General features: G+C 36.2%; 1 protein-coding gene across 4 annotated transcripts in view; it reads left to right on the forward strand.

Annotated features, from left to right (window-relative positions):
- LRMDA (leucine rich melanocyte differentiation associated) overlaps positions 1-17739 on the forward strand; it is an 877229-nt gene that overhangs the window by 738368 nt on the left and 121122 nt on the right. For 2 of the 4 annotated variants that reach the window (XM_067539479.1, XM_067539495.1), the window contains exon 6: positions 15338-15425. The exons of 1 other annotated variant lie outside the window; for it this stretch is intronic. In XM_067539479.1, the coding sequence (XP_067395580.1) occupies positions 15338-15425 (88 nt within the window). Of the gene's footprint in view, positions 1-15337; positions 15832-17739 lie in introns of those variants that run through there. One more of the 4 variants, XM_067539471.1, reaches the window with a different exon arrangement.

Raw genomic sequence — 17739 nt, forward strand, 5'->3', positions numbered from 1 at the left:
ATCAGTAAAAACACTGAAATGGAGACCACTGAAGATTACTTTGGCAGCAATTTCCAGAATGTCTTTAATGCAAAATAAGGGATGAGGCTATTAAGCTGCGCAGGTGAGGTATGTTTATAATAACTTGCCAGAATTGTTGAAAAGATTTTTTCAACAATCTCCCTAGAGAGTTTCCAGAAGGGGAAGCCAGCCTCCCCTAGTGATTGATAGATATGGTCCTGCTTTCTGAGGAAGCAGAGCCAAGGAAGACCCACAGTGTGAATAGTGAGCCTGGTATTCAGAGAAGAAAAATCACTAGGTATCAAAGCTTAGTTAAAAAAAAATTATCACTACACCTAGTGCTCCTAAACCTGCCATTTTAATGCATTTATCTGATGCAGCGGAATTGGCCATTAGATTATCATAATGTTACATCAGCATGTTGTGAGGAAAAAAGGTACAATACTTTCCCCCAACTCCCCCACAATTCTGCCAAAATGTTGCAATGTGTGCTGATGCCTGAAAGTTCTTTTGGGGCCTATGAACAACCTGAAAGTATAGCATATAGCATGTAGAATCACCCCGGCAAAACTGGGGAGGCTATGGAAATTTCAGGATGGGTACAACCCATTTATGAGTTACTCATGGTGTAGACAGTTTAAATAACTTTAATCTTTGTTACTGTTTCTCTCCAATGTAAATGATCTTTCAGATACCATGAGTATCTGCTTGTATACTTCTAATGAAAACCCGCCTCCTTGGTCTAACGCGCACCGTGAGCCTTCCATCCAGTAGCTTTACAATTCATTTCCTCCATCAATTTCAAATTCTTCTCTTGCCAACTTTCCCCAAATTTTAGAAATCTTTGAGAGATGGGCAATGCTATCGAAGGGGAAATTAATGTGGAAAGCTGATTTTTATCTTCAACCCATCTCCAGCTGCTTAGTTGCAAATTAAATATTGTGCCAGTCAGATTGAGCTGTGTTACTGGAGTGTGGAAGTTCAGCACTGGTGCTTATTGGCGTTATTAGGGCACTCTTTGTGCAATGCCTGGATCTCCTGGAAAATAGCTTTACCACCATACTAACTAGTCTTACAGTACCGTCAACAGCATGTTGCCCAATAGCAATCACACCTGGGAATAAGACAGGTACACGAGCTATTGGCATGAACCTTTAACACTGAAGCATTTTCCCTTTTAAAAAGGAACTGAGACAAGAGGGTATTCAAGTTTTTGTAGCAATTAGGTTTTTTTGGGGTTTTTTTTTTTTTTTTAAGATGTCTGTCTATATGAAATGTTTCAGAGTAGGCAAAAAAAACCTTGGTAAAATACAAAGTTTATTACATTTCTAGACTACATTATCCTTGTCAGCTAGATTAAAGCATTCTCATAGTCTCTGTTCTATATTACCATAACAAGTGAAGAAATAATGTAGTGTTGTTACACAGAGCAGCTTATAAATTTTGACATAAGTGTGAGAGAAATCACTTGAAATGTGAAGCAACCAAGAGGAATAATTAGGAGCAGCAGAATGATCTCAGTAATATGACAACAGTTTCTAAAGCATCCCACAGGATTGAAATCGCCAGGTTTGCTTGACCTATATCTTTAATAATACAGCTCATTGCCCTTGTATTGAAGCTAGAGGGTAGGACAAAGTATGAGCTTTATCATGTTTTAGGAGAAATTGCAGAAAGTTTATTTATTAACACCCTGCAAAATGGCCCATTTCCATGATTACCAAACAGTAAAGCAACTTGGGCCACAGTTCACCACACAGAACATTCCTTTTCGTAGTCAGGCACGGCTGGCAAAAAAATATTATGTAATACTGAAATAAGACAAATAGATGTGTTAGCAGTGGAAATAACCTCCTGTTTAATTAGAAAATAAGAGCTGTATGGGACAGTAAAAATGGTTACTGCTGCCCTCAGTCACTGTTTAATAAATATGATGGTGCAGAAGATAATGCTAAGTGTTATTTATTTGTGCAATATCACAGGCTCAATAATTGTTCATGTTGATAGCTACCCTGCATGTGGAATGAAGTTGTTTCAGAATTTTCTTTGTTTAATTCATAAAAAGGAGAAGATGACCTTTTTTACATTTAAAATGTTTTTTAAAGGCACAGGTATAGAGTCACAGTATTTTTTACATCTCAGTGGTACTAGGAAGAATCTATTGGCTTTAATAGTGTGTTAATAAACTTTTCATGAGTGACTCCCTTTATTTCTCAGAACGTAACAGAAGATGAAAATATTTCTTGAGGGAAGTACTTTCCATGCTGGGCATCCTACCTGCATGTGAATATGTTTCTTTATCCACCAGCATAAATGGGGGAGCATTATTAAAGCTCTTGGTGCAATTGTAATTTCCCATTTCGCCAATGTTACAGTTATAATAGGAAGAAAAAATCCTGATTTTCAACACACTCTTGGCTCCCATTGACTTCATTTGACATTGTGGATCCTCAACATGTGAAAATCAGCTCTTTAGATCTCATTGCTAGAGACAAAAAGATTTAAAGGAAGGCCAGGGCATAGTTTTTACTAACAAATGAGCATCAAATCATGTTCTGTGTGTGCATATCAGAAGTTTCCTTTTATTGGGTAGTGAGATAATTAGACATTGACATTCCAGCTGCCTGCCTATATTTAGTCATGTGTGTATTTATCTGATGTTTGATTGAAATGGGGGCTTGGCACACATTTTGTCATATGCTTTTATTAACAATCAGCTCTGTATCCCAGTCGTATTGCTTTTGGTCGCAGTCTTTCTTTTTTGAATGTACTACTGTCAGAACAGGGATTTGAAAAAGGCAGTCTATGATATCCTGTTCTTATCCAAAGGGGAAAATTAAAAAGATGTTTCACCCATATGTTTCACCTCCTCCTTCTCCCACCCCACCCAAAAAAGTAGACTGTGTGTCAAGAGGCAAAACAAAACCAAACAAAACCCCCTTTCTTCACACAATTCACTTTTAAGCTTCAAAATCCTCCAAAATCCCCAATCTCCCTTTGCAGTCTGGTTCCCACTCTTGAGCTTTCCTCATCTCCCTCTGAAAGAAAAAAGCTCTTCTTTAAGGGACTGGTAGGTTGTAGAGCGATGCTTAGCAACAGCATTCCTGTGCCTTAAGTAGCTGCAAGCCCCTAGCTGAACCCTTTGATGTGACTGTCAGGGCAGATTTATTTTGTTTTAGCACATTGTCTACTTGTCCAGATGTATCAGGAGATAAAAAGGAGTCATGTTTACACTCTTTTTTTCTTCTTTTTTGAGATGTAATTAAATCGTGGTTTTGATGAGTCTCTGAGAGATGAAGATGACGAAAACAGGAACTGGCTTGAGTAGAGGGAGAGGAAACCCACTTTCTGGTCTAACACCTGACACTGTAGGAAAATAAAGTGTAAAGCCACAATACAATGTGTTGATTTGGTCCTGCAGAAACCTTAGATTTTGTCTTTTCTCACATGCTGGTAGTTCACCAAAGCAAGAGAGTCCAAGAAGACCCATTAGAAAGCAGTTGTCATATTTCATAGATTCTCAACAACTTGTCCTGATTTTATATTTGTTTGGCTAGGTTGAAAATAATCACAGTCTACATATAAAATGCTAGCTTTGTAGATGACTTATACTAGAAGAACTTTGGAGTGCAGTGGGTGGCTGTCAATTGAATGCTTAAAAAAATGAAAATCACTGAGCCTCAGTGGTCTTGAATTAACAAATTTTCAGTGCAAGGCAGGCCTTGCTGAATTCTCCCAAAAGAACAAATACCACAGATAAATCCATTTTTGTTTATTTGCTTTTTTAACTTGCACATTTAGCAACACTGTTCTGAGCTCTATTAATAACCTGTGGTGTGCAGTGACAAACCTGATTCCAACATTCAGTACACTGTGGGCATGCAAAGTGAATAAAATGCTTGCTTTAATCTGCTGTTATAAAAGTTACTCTATTTGCATCTTAAATAGGTTACACTATAGCACCCCCTTCTGCTGACTAAGTTGTGTGACAAGAAGCTTAGCTAAAACTCAGTTTTCTTCTCACATGCCAGTACAAAGATTACTTAAAAGCATTTTCTAACCTTCCCAAACTCTTAATTTTCATGTCTCTTAAGCAAGGAGAGCAACAGTAGCTGAATAATAGTTACTAAACTAAGGTCAACCTTTAACCTTTAGGGGTTAGCTTTAATTTTCATATAGATTAACCTTTTATCATTCATGTGTCAGAAGGAAAAAGTCATTAATTTACAAAGTGAGAAAGCAGGATATAACAAACTGAGAAGCAAAGCTCACTCTTTGATATTGCAAGCTACCAGACTTAGATCTGTTGCATAATACACACAGTATCCCCACGTCCCAGATTGCCATTGCCTGAATATGTTCTGAAAAGATGGTAGTGTGTTATATACCCTCTTCTGTGGAATAGCCACATAGGTTTCTGTTCATGAAAGCAATTTTCCTTGCTCTTTCTAAGTTGACATTTGATGACCCCTGGAAATCAAGTGGGCAAGGGAATTTGAGAGTTTATGGACCTCCCACATTTCAAAGACCAAAATGTGATATATTTATGGGATCCAGAGGAATTCACTTACACTGAACTCAAAAACAGTGAAATTCATCTATAGTTAGACTGATGGTCTCTGCTTGCTTCAGTGCACTGACAGTGCCCACTACCATGCTGGAATAGTGAACCTTATAATGAAGGTCTGTTAAAATAAGTAGAGGATTCCACTTTATATGTGCAAATATTTATTTGTATATGTACAATATATGTGCATGTATAAATATGTATGTGTATGTATACATATGGTGTAAGGTACTATACACTGATATATAGTATAGATTCAGAAGTACCCTAGCTCACAGACTCCTGAAGGTTAAGCATTATTTGCAACTAGCAGACTTGCATGCAGAAAATGAAATTACTCTTTCGGTGTCTTGTGTTTTAGCCTCTTGCTGGCTAAAGCCTGGAGTTCAATTAAAGCACTTTGTAAATGGCTGTATGGTGCAACACCAAATGCAATGCACTGTATTTGGGGTTGGCCTTCTTCATGTGAAATTAGTGCAAAAACACTTTTCTAGTGGATTAAGGATATATGTACCAATATAAGCAAAGTATAGAAGTGACAATATATCCTATCCCAAGTTTTCTCTCAATATGCACAAGTCTCGTCTACTTCACTGGAAGCTGGACGTAAACATCCAAGGGAACAATCTGTCCCGCTATTTGTAGATGTGATATAATGGGTGAAGGGTAGGTACAAAGGCCAAATATTATGGAAAATTAATGGAGCACAGAGATACTGAAATCTTACACATTCTAAATTTATTTACATGCACATTTGAAACTTACCCATCTTTTTGCAACTTCTTTTTCCAAATTATTATGAGTTTTTACCAATGGACTGAACATTGTTCTTTAAGTCCTGAGAGATGTTGCATGCTGAGTGAAATGTTATAAACAGTGAAATTAAGGTAAGAGTAAATTGGGAGCACAGTCTTAATGTTCCTGAGAGGAGCATGCATCTGTCCATCTAGAGTTGCTTTTGTGGTTCTCTTTACAAGACACCTCAAGGAATAGTTGTAAAAGGCTGTTGGGGTTTCCGGCAAGACTTGCACAGTTGTTTATGAAGGCTTATTTATTGTACAGTTTGATAGTTTTTTTATTCTGCTACTTTAACACACACCTCTGGAATTTTTCTTAGTTGTGTGCATATATGCATGGCATAAATAAAATGAAAGCAGCATATTGGCTGCATTCTCAACTTCCTTTTGGGAACGTATACAAATACATTCATACAAACTGTAGGACAACACAAAAGTTCTTAGCATGGCCACACACTTAAACACTTCTTGTGAGGACCACCTTTTCCCAAATTTGGGAGAGGAACCCAAGATCAGCATGCTCTGATGTCTGTTTTGTACTTTGTTGGGCCACTAAATGCACTGGTGGGATATTTTCCTGGTTTAATTAATGACAATCTGGGAGAATTAAGAATCCAGGAGAATTTGTAGTTTGATTGTTTGGTTCTATTTTCTCTGTCATTTAGTTGAAAAGCACTGAACATAATTTGAGTTTATTTTGCCAACTATTGGCAAGCGCTAATCTGATCACTTGAATTAGTATGTCAATTTCATAATTACGCTAATCTCAGATCTATCTCCTGTGGGGATAGTTATGCTTTAAAAGTACAATTTTGTCCTATTTCAAATCAATTATTCTTATTTAAAAATCCAATATCAGGGTTTGCAATGGATACGCTACATGTTGGGTTATATAAATGGGTCTGCTTTCTACAATGCCATTGTACTTTATTTAATCTCTCATATATGTACCTTTCCCAGTAACAGACAACACCGCTGCTGTAACATGCTGCTATGGTGATTCCTTTAGGACCAGATTCTAATATTCATTATGTTGAATGGTACTGAATTACTGGAGGAGTGAGGCTCCACTTAGCATGAGTGAAAATATTAGAGGAGGTTACAATGCTGAGGCCTCTTCCTCCTTTCTCCCCACACCACTCACTTAAACTTGAGCTGAATAGCAGAATCTCCCCAAGCCACTTGTGCTCTCAATTATGAGATAACTCAGATGCATTCTTTTAAGTGTCTTAAAAACAAAATATTCTTTAACCCCAACCTAGTATAGTCATTTTCTTCTGGCCGTTTACCATAATTTAAAAAAAATCGGTGCTAAATATAATTCCTAAAATACTTGGCTTCAAGTGATAATATGTTATAGGTTGAAAAAGAGGTCTTGAAAGTCAAGGAAACAAATGCACTGTTGTTATTCATGTACTATATGTTACAGTAAAACAAATCAATTCTGGCTGCTTTGAAACAGTCATTGCCTTGTGATTATATTTGTGTAAGGTCTTGGGGCCTTTGATCAAAGAAAGTCATTTCAAATTAGGCCTAATCCAGGCAGCTTTAAGGTGTTTAAACTGGAAAAAAAGGTTGATAACAGCTGGGATTTAAATTTACTTTTGCCTAAGTTTTGTTTTGAAAAGATTTCTATTATTCACTGCTTCCTTTTTTGTACAGAAGATGGATCATTGAGTAAACCTAAAAGAGAAAGAGGATATGGGAGGAAATGGGTGGGGACTTTGAATTAATCTTCTGAGGAAAAATGTTTGATCAGCGGGTAGGATAGGATGAAAACCTCTGATGTTGACAGCAGGCAACTTTCTGACTAGCGTGTGATTGACAGCTTTGATGCTCCAGTGGGGAGCTAGTATCCAGCTGGGCTCAGGCATCCTCTGTCTGTGGGTGGTAGTGTTAATAATGTGGCAACTGGAAAGATTAATTGTGGACAAGCAGTGGGATTACGAGGAGGGCTTCACAGGTCTAAAAGGAACAGTGGTAGGAAGGCCTCTGATCTATCAGCCCAAAAGGAAATTAGTTAGGGCAGACTGGAGCAGCTTTAAAAAAGGGAGGTTGGGGGAGGTGGGGGCAGAGAGAGAGATAGGAGGGGGAAGCATTTAGGATATTAAAGCAAAATGTGAAGAGGATATTGAAATAGGTCGTAAGGGAACAGGAGCAATGTTCATGAAAGGTAATATGTCCTTTTCCAGAGGTGGCTTGAAAAACCTTAATACACTACATCCTTTTATAGTACATTCACAGTTCAACTTGTTTTGCAGTGGACTGGTAACCAGTTGACTTTCTTAGTGGTTTGTGCTGCCACAGAAGGTAAAGTTCATTATTCATTTTGAAAACAGGGTTGACAATAAATTGTTTGTCCACTGCCAACGCATAAATTCAAGTGAATAAATATGAAAGGGGCCCCTCAGTGCAAAATACCTTGGAGAGAGTTTACTTAGCTGTATCTGCAAGTAACTATCCATTGCATATTTTACTTCCCACCCTTTGTGGTGGAAGTAGGGATTTTGCCAATAAATTCTGTGTTACCATTAAAGAGGCCATTCATCATGCTTACTAATGTTATTAATCAAGATACACCACAGTACCCTTAAAATGAGATCATTTTGATAAATCATGTATGACATGAAAAGACTTTATTCCTTTTAAGTGCAATTTAGACTATAATTTTTCCCTCATTTATGATTCATGGAAGAAACATGGACAAAATTCCCTTGCACATTTACACCTTATCTCCAGTAATAATTCAAAACTGCTCTTAGATGAAAATTCAGGGTCTGATTCACCAATGCTGAATGCCAGCTCATTATTTTCTGGCATTCAGTAGTCCAAAAATAATGTCTATACATTAGGTACTATTCACAATAGTTAGATTTGGCAGCACACCAGACATATCAATTACATTCAATTAAGCCTAAATGAATAAGAATTCTCTTATATTCATTTACATTTTTGATCCAGTTAACCCACCCTCAATCTTGAAATTTTGTATTAGGAAACTGAAAATTAAAGCAAATTCAGATGTGGCATGTAAGTGATTGTCTGCTACACATGAAAATGAGGAAAATGCAATTTCAGATGCTATAAGTGTTGTTAAGCCCTGCAGTTATTTAAATAAATGAAACAGTTACTTTTTCTGGCAATAGGTTATCAGAGTGGTGATACCAACCCAAAAACGGAAGATCACTGTTCTCCTTGTCTTCCAGCTACCACAATAAATCAGCCTATTTTTATTAATAGCATCAAACATGAAAATAACCTGAGCAAACTCTCCAGAAGGGATATTTGCCAAGTTCAAAGTCACACTCTTGATTATAAGTGAGACACTTGTTCTATTCATTACACTGAAGAATGTCTAAAATGTTGCAATATTTTCTTCTAACATTGAAATAAATGTTGGATAAATGTTTAATTATTCAGGTATTCCAGTTTAAAAAGAAAAAAATCAGTAGAGATATTTAATTTGGGTGGCAGAATTATTTAATTCTTGGTATTTCTCAAACCAGGATTCAAAAGGAACTGGCTGAGCTGAATTACAGGCCGCCCTTTACTTCCACCAGCATTTGAAGAAAAATGGTTGATTTCCAAGAATAACAAGACTATTTATGTTTTCTTTAACTGTTAGTCCCTATAAATTGGGTTGCATGTGTTAGATGTGCAATATATTCTGCCACTACCTGGAATGAGTACTGTCCAAAATTTGGTTTAACCCCTATGCATAGGGAATTCAGGAAATAAACATACACAGATCCCATTTTATTTTTAGTTTAATTAGGTGCCAAAATTTTTCAGAAGCTTTGGGAGCCATCTATCAAAGTACAGTTGATTCCTTTACCCCTTGGATTGTGCAAAAGTGTCACTCCTTTAGTTTTTGTCTTTTTTACTTTACTTCGCTTCAGTGTGTGTGGAGGTTGTAACTCTTTCTCCACATCATTATGGAAGTGACTATAGATTCACCTACTGGACATAAAAAGCCTTGGCTTTTGATGTGATTGGAGCTTTTTTTTATTGAAAGTTTCAGGTTGTTATACAAGAATAAAGTGAACTTGCCTTTATCCTACTGACATGTGCCCTTCTCTTTTCTCATTGATTCTGCTCACTATTAATAATAATGTAATCAAATTGGTCGACCCTTTTCCTATCGTTTAAATTTAATTCCTAGTAATGTGATACTTTTCTAATTATAGACTAAAATAGTGTACTAGCTAAGAGTGATCAGACTGTGTGTCACTCAAAATGGAACATATTCATAGTTGCTATTTTTAATTTAAAAGAATTAAAAAACTCCTTTTTGCAAGAATCATGTTAAAAATATCCTAATTTTTAGCAACACTAAGCAAAATATAACAAATACATAATCATTATGGCTTGTTAACTGGGCAATACAGTTCGTTTTCCCCCTTAGTACAGTATTCATTTGCTGTTTGTTCAGTACTGTGGTCAAATGCCTAAAAACAGATTTTAAAACAAGTCACTATTTTTATGTGGGGTAAGTAGGTCATCTCATTAAGCCTGGAAAGATCAGGCAACTTGTGATAATGCCATGCAGCTGATATTTCTTTGTAATTAAAATGACTCTAATTTATGCTACAGATTTACCAACACAAATCCCCTGAAGTGGGATCTACAGTTGGAAGTTCAGCATGAAAAATATTTCTTATGTCATTAAGCAAAGCAAACTTCCCTGTGTAGTCATGCCATGCCACCTGTTGGCTTCTTTGAAACATGACAGGGTCGTGGTATGGGTCATGGCAGCAGTTTGACCTTTCTCTGACCTCTTACCTAGTTCACAGGAGAGAGGTGGAGAACAAGACCTTCCATAGCCTGCCTTAAATAGTAAGAGTTCTGATGAATCTGGCCACCTCAGTTCTTGAATTCTCTTTCATTCTTTCATCTTCTTTCAAGTTGAGAAATAAAGCTGTCAACTTTTACGTATATTTCTTGAGTTAATATTAAACTTTATGAGAAAAAAATCACCCAACATAACAGTTTTAAGAAAGCTCTGTCTTCTTGGTGTGCTTTGCTACCCGTTGTATAGAATACTAGGCACTCAGTGTATTGTCTCAAAACGTTAATTTTTTGTCATATAGTAGCAGCTAGAGGCCCCCCCAACTGAGTTGAGGGCTCCTGGTTGCTTGGTGGTGTAAAAACATGTGGTAAGAAACAGTCCCTGTGCCAGAATGACTCCAGTAGAGTAAATAGATGTTTATGTAGTCAATAATAATAATAGAAATAAAAATAACAACAATAAAAAGATTTAAAAATCGTGTATCTGCTAAATCATTACATTGTCAATCACTGAAGTATTAAAGTATATTTAACATAGAAATCTTGATGCTGAAGGAGGAAAAAAAAGAATTTTAAAAAGCAAATGTGAGTTGATCCCTATTCATAATATAATATAGCGCTAGCATCAGTAAATCTCAAAGTGCTCAAATCACAAAGGAGACCAGTATCATTATCCCCATTTTATAGATAACAGTACCATATTGTGGTTTGTCCTGTGGACAATAGACATTTTAGGAAAAAGGTTTAATAAATACAGAAACTGGGAAATGTAGTGATTTTGTGCATTCTTCATCTTTTTTTGCAGTGGATGCAATGGAAAGCCATAGAAACCAACATAATTTCTTTAATGACCTTGAGCTTTGCGTTTGATAATTAAATAAGTGTTATTGGATTGATCATGACACTTTAATAATATCTTATATTTTTATTTTTATTTAAATATAAATTTATAAAATGACAGGAGGTCAATTATAAAATGACAAAAGGCATCTCTCAGACAGACTGCGTGAATTTGACCAGTGTTGCTAAAAAAAAATAGTGAATCAGAACCCCACAAAATACAAGAATGCTAGATAATCATGCAACATAAACAGAGAACAAAGGCCACACTTTCTCTGTACATCACCCCCAAACAATGTTTGCTTCTTCAACAGTATTTTAGAAAAGACAGGCCTCATTGCGTGCTCTTTAAAATGCTGAAGATTCAGAATATTCCAGTCTGAGGTGAAAAACACATTATAATGGATAGAGGGAGCCTTTAAGCATCCCTAAATGCTTACAGATGACATACAAATTATACAAGAATAACTTTGGCCTATATCTAGTATTTCTTATTAAATCCTACACCCTTAATTTTTCTAACCTTTTCCAGTTTTATTACTAATAGAACTAGCAATTCTGATACTACTTGTCAGGTCTTACTGTTTTTCTAAATCTTTTCTTGGTATGTATTTTTCTCACATATATGGATGGGTAAATGTCAGTGACATACAGTTCACATATTTGTGAGGTTTAGCACCCTGACCTGAGTGTGTGTGTGTGTTTGTATTTACATGAGAGGAAGAGAGATATCAAGGTCTATTTATATATCTTGTTATGTATTAATATGGGAAGATATATATCAACTCCCATTTATTCTCGAGAAAAGATAAAGGCTAGATTTCCCTCCCTCTCCCCCTCCTCCACCCCCGTTCTTCCTCCTTTATAAGACAAAAAATACAGGCTGCTGAAACTAGACAGCACTGTTTCCAACTTTTGTACACTGCATACGATATCACATTTAAGGATGAGCAAGTGTGGCATAAGTATACAATAAGAGCTGAGTGATTGTGAGTGCATTGTGGAATTGTTGTCTTTTAGGGTATTTGTTTAACTACATTGTTAGATGTATAGCTCCTAGACATAGTTCTTTGGTAGTGGAAGGATTTGGTAGCTACCCCATCTCGTTTCTAAACATGACAACACTTTCCACCATCTCTCTGTTGAGTCTGCTCTGGTAATGTCCAGAAAATGCCTGTCAATAATGTCCAATAAAAAAGTATGCCTGAGTTTAATGTATTCAGCTGGGAAAATCCGTTTTTTGTGCAGTTAGCAAAATTATCTTAATAAACCATGTCTTTTCATAAGTGCTCTGAACATCCATTGAATTCTTTTAAGAAAGGATGCCAACTTGCTCTTCTTCCTGTGTTATAAAACTTGTCAGATACAATGTATTAGTGACTATTAACAGTTATTGGTGTGCACGTGTGTGCGTGAAGAATGTATGACATGTCACAGAAATGAAGGCGATCTCTCACATCTCAAGGGTAAATATTTCAAGATAGAAAACAGAGAAATGCTAAGATAGGTGGCCGCTATCTGCAGCAAGTGGAAAAATAGCAAATATTAACTGGTCTCTTTGGGATACAGCATTTTAACATACACAGCAGCACCAAATGATTCAGCAGAATGTAAAATTTCATAAGCAATTGCCATAGTTCTGATTAAAATGATCAAAACCATTTTTATTTATGGGTGTGTTTTTTCTTATTTCAGCTGTATAGTTAGTCTGTAGTTTTGATAAAGGTATTGGATTTGGAAGCCCAGTAGACTTTTGTCTCTATTCTGTTTATTTAGAGTTCCTACTCAGACAAGACTCTGGAGGATATTCCTAAAGAACAGATACAGACCTTGATTTGGCAAGTTCTTAAGCATAACTTTAAGCACCTGAGTAATCCCGTTTGTCATTTGGACTACTCACATGCTTTGAATTTATGCACTGTACCTTAGTATCTTGCAGAATTCAGGCAACTATCAAGGCTGTGAGAATTCAAGTTTCTCCCATAGTATTATCAATGTGACCTGCTGGAACATTTTTACTGAACCCTTTGACGTGTCCCTAGTAGAAAGAAAATCTCACTACTTCACCCATTTTTTCCTTTAAGCTATTTGTAAGTTATGTCCATTCAAGGTCACTTTTGCACTGTCACTAGAACATCACATGCAAAGATCAGAACTATCTGAAGACAGAGCTCTTATATGTCAATACTATCACCATCAAAATATTCTTATGAATATTAAGAATAATAAAATCTATGCAAGTCACTTTGGAAAATAGCTAGGGCACCTTTTCAATAAACAATAAGAAGAAAATGTGTGGCTTCCTTCTGCTAGCACACAGGTTTATACAAAAACATGATACAGGATTTTCAGCAAAACAGTCCTAACCCTATATGGTATTCCATGGAATTAAAGCTTTTGTAACTGAACACTTCGAAGGTAGCTTTTCCTACAACTGGAAATAAAGCTAAATTGCCCCTTCACTCCAATATCCTTTTGAGAAGCTCTTGAATTTTGCTCAGTCTGTGGTATTTGCTGAAAAGGCAGTTTCTTCCAGTAATTTTAGGAAAAGCTATCATCAAACTGTCAACAGCCTAAATTGAGATTAAAAGTACCAAAGAGAAACCTTCACTGTTATCAGAGTCCTTAATCTGAGCCCTTGAACAGACACACAACAATGTGAGGCCACCTCCATTTTGAGCTTTTGGAAAAACTAATATGTTAATCAGCTGAGTCACTTACCTTCACAACTGTATTAGAATCTACAAAAGCCCAAGAAACTAAACAAAGATCTCTAAATATTCATAAACTTCAAACACAGTATGTTATCTTTTTTTATTTTATTTTTTTATTTTTATCATTACTATTTCTAAACCAGTGTCAATCATAGTTTTATTCCTGGTAACCTTCTGAAAAATAGAATCAGTATTTCCAAATGTTTGGAGGCCTGCTGAACCAAAACGTTATAGTCCCATTTTACATTAAAATGTATATTCTCATCAACATTTGTAAATTGTTTTTTAAAATATCTGTCCAATTAAAAAGTCTGTCAAAGAGTTGTTTGAGTGATCACAAAGCCATTACAAATGAAAAGTGAAGGTTACTAAGGTTGCTTTGATTTATTAGCAGCGCTCATGTCAATGGGTGCTTTGGGAACACCATGTCGTAGATGGCCACTCTTGTCTCATGACCCATCCCATACATTGTCATTGGATTCAAGAAATAGCTTAATGGTTGCATTTCTTCTTCCTCTTGGTTTGTCTTCTCTAGAAGGCACCAGTCTGATTTTTGTATCCAGATGAGTGGGTTGTAGCAGTAGGAAAAACAGTGTGGTCAAATCTAAGTGCTTAATGTCTACCCTATTAACTAGTATGGAAAGGACATGAAAGCCCTGGAGATTATTAACTGCATGTGAACACTAAGTGCTTCTACTGTTCTGCCAAGACATCTTTTTAAGGAATACTCTATGGGAATGATACATGTTCACAAATAAGACCTATCTTTTGCTTTAAGATCTCATTCCAACAACATAACATTGCTGCTCTGTAACTCAAAAGCATGATGGTAAATAGAGCCTTGTCCTGGTCATTGTAATATCTAGGTCTTTATAATATTTCCTTGGGATGCAATCCAGTCCCACTGGATAAAATGTACTTCTGCCCTGGATTTCAACACCAGTATCCTTTGGACAACAGACAAAAGCATAAAATCTGAAATTCTTCTTTGTCTTGGGGAAAATTTGGGGTTGTGTTGGGTAGGGTTGCTTTTGTTTCTCCTCTGTACTAAATAAGGCTTTTTGGTTAAATCAGGCTTCTCAAATGTTCAAACTTTTGATACAGGTTATTTTTCCTTACAGCTGTATATCTTATTTAATTTCTTCTGCACAGTATATTATAAGCATTCTTATTTGTGACATAATCCTTTATCTTCCCAGTAAGGCGATGAGTAGTGCAAAATATGTTAGTTTTTATTTTCAAAAAAGAGGTGATAATTAAATCTACTTTCTTATCTTGCTGAAAGAATCTGCTGACTGATGACTTTCATGCAGGCAAATGAACTCATATTGAACAAAAAATACAATGTTTAATGTTTCAAAAGATTTTTAGTGGAAATATCCTTTTCTAAAGCTCTGATGTGTGTTAAAATATTTGTTTAGTGACATTGATCTAGTATCACTGAAGGAAAAGTTATGGATACTATTTCCTTTTGAGGACTGGCAACTACATTTTAAAATCCTTATGTTTTCTCACTGGGACTGTCAACTCTGTGAATCTGTAATCACATCACATAGCTCATCTTGCATCTTTGTTTAGTCATTGACTGACTTTCCTTTCAGAGCATTGATAATATTTCTTTTATCACACAGGCCTCCTGCGGTGACACTGCCTCAGTCTCCCCAGAGACCCACTATACGCCACTGCCTTCAGGATCCAGGGATCTCACCAATCACAGAGGTATAGCTTTTATCACTATGAACTACTGCAAAGCGGTAAACTTTGCTGTAAGGCCTTCTGTACGCATTACTGCTGCATTGGCACTTTAGAGAGAACACTGTGCTTTTCAAGCAGTTGATGAGAAAACCATACCTGTCAAGACTACAGATTTTAACTCATATTAAACAGGATTTACAGGTTGTCTACTGGGAAAGCAAATAAATCTATGGAATAATAACATTTAGCGATTTAAAAAAACATAAAGAGATTAGAGTACTTAAATATTGCTAAGTAGATGATTACATGCAGCACTAGTGATTTTGAGAGAATTTGTAAATTCTAATATTTGTGAAGAGAGAGTTATTTTGCAATTTAACAATTTAGGGCTACAATTTCAAAATGTTAATACACATTTATATTGCAATAAAAAGGGATTCTGTTCTGTTTTTCAACATTAAAAGGGGATCAATGTGCAATTTCCCTTTTTAGAACTTAAAAAGCACCTTGGGCAAATTCTCAGATTCCTTCAGCATGCCTAGGGAAAGCAAAGTTCTGGAAGTAGGCGAAGAACTGTTGCTGCCATAAAGACACTTTACCTTTGTTCCAAAAAGAAAGAACTTTGAAAACCTTGTAGCGCTCTGCAGCCAGAAACAAGTGTAGCAATAGCCGTATAAATTCCCCTAGTTGCTCATTGGATTCCATACATTTTTGAAATTATAACTCTTTTCCCAATGGGATTGATTGAAAGTAACCAGATACCCCTGTTGAATAGAGACATTCATGTTCTATAAAGACTACCTAAGTCAAAGCCAGCCTTATACTTAGCAACTAATCGTAAATTGGGCACCCATCAATCTCAATGTACTGAAACTGACTTAACCTCTTCTACTGGTTATTGAGAGACCGAACAACGTGCAATGGCCAGTACAGCTTAATGCTTCAAAGGAAGGTGAAAGAGCTCATATGAACCTGACTGATGGTGCTAGATTTCTTCTGAAGATCAGTGAAATGTGCTGAAAGTGAAGCAAGTTGAAGATGTTAAATCACCTTATGTCTGTTGTTCATGATATGAGAAACTAACATTTCCAGTAGAGAAGGACTGAACCAAAATGCTGGATCTCAGTGTGCCCGAGACTTTTAGGATGTAAAAAATTGAACCCATCAATATGTATTTTGTGGCTTGAGCCCATCTTTAATTTCTTGGTAAATGCAGTTGTTTTCAGATTGGAATCCTGCTGTTGGATTAGATGACTAGGTTCTATTCTGAAAAGAATTTAGAAAATTAAAGAAATATCATCAAGAACAAGTGAACATTGCAGTTGCCTAACAGTGAAAGAGATTATTTTAAACTAGATCAATGTAGTCATGGTTGGCAATTCAGATGATAATGGATTACAGGCCTGTGTTCATGACAGACTATGGAGTCTTTTCTTTATCACTAGAGAGAAGCTGGTAGTAGAGTTCATGTCCCTAAATTACAGATCCACTTCTCTTGTAATTCAGAAGTCCTTTTTGGCAGTAAGAGCATGTCTTAATATGGCTGCACATTTAGAACTAGATGAGTGTGATTTGAAGGGGCTCGTGCTCTTTATGCAAAGAGGGATGTGGTAACCCAAAAATCTCTAATTTTACCCCCTTTGCTGTTCATCTCTGGTTCTACAATGAACAAGAAGGGAGAAGAATTCTGCTATTAGAAATAAACACAACAATCCTTTCCTTGTTGCTTTTGAGAGGGAATGTATTTTGAATTTAGCACACACAAATTTATGCAATTCACCCCTCCCATCGCTCCCCCCAAAACCTCTCACTCCTCATAGTAAACATGTGTGCTGCTATTTTCCTTGATGCTTAACCATATCTATACATACAGTGGGTGAAAAAAGAACATATTGTCCAAAAAAGGGGTAAAACTGGCCCTAAATGAGATATTGTTGCCTCATTCCAACAAACAACATGAATATAGTCTCTCAGAAATAATTAAGAAACCTTTCCAGAAAACCAGCTGTTGTGAATAAAGTTTGGAACAATCTGATAGCAGATTTACTTGACCAATCAACTAGTTCTTGAAAACTAAGAAAAGTTCTTCAAGATCGCAAACTTAAAGAAAGCTTAATTAGAGTTAATTGAGAGACCTCCAATTAAAAAATGAAACCTGTAAACACACTATTTTTCGGCCACACTCCCAAAGTTTTTTTCTTCTTGAATGGTCTCAATCTCACGTAAAATGATTGAATCATCTGTTACATATGTAAATATTGGCAACTTTTAGGAAACTTTTCAACCCAAATTGAAAGGGAGAATGACCATGACTTTGTGAGTGCTTTTATTTATCCCT

The sequence above is a fragment of the Emydura macquarii genome, unplaced genomic scaffold, assembly GCF_026122565.2.
Source record: "Emydura macquarii macquarii isolate MOO-44397 ecotype Brisbane River unplaced genomic scaffold, CSIRO-AGI_Emac_v2 contig_67, whole genome shotgun sequence".
Classification (NCBI taxonomy): Eukaryota; Metazoa; Chordata; order Testudines; family Chelidae; genus Emydura; species Emydura macquarii.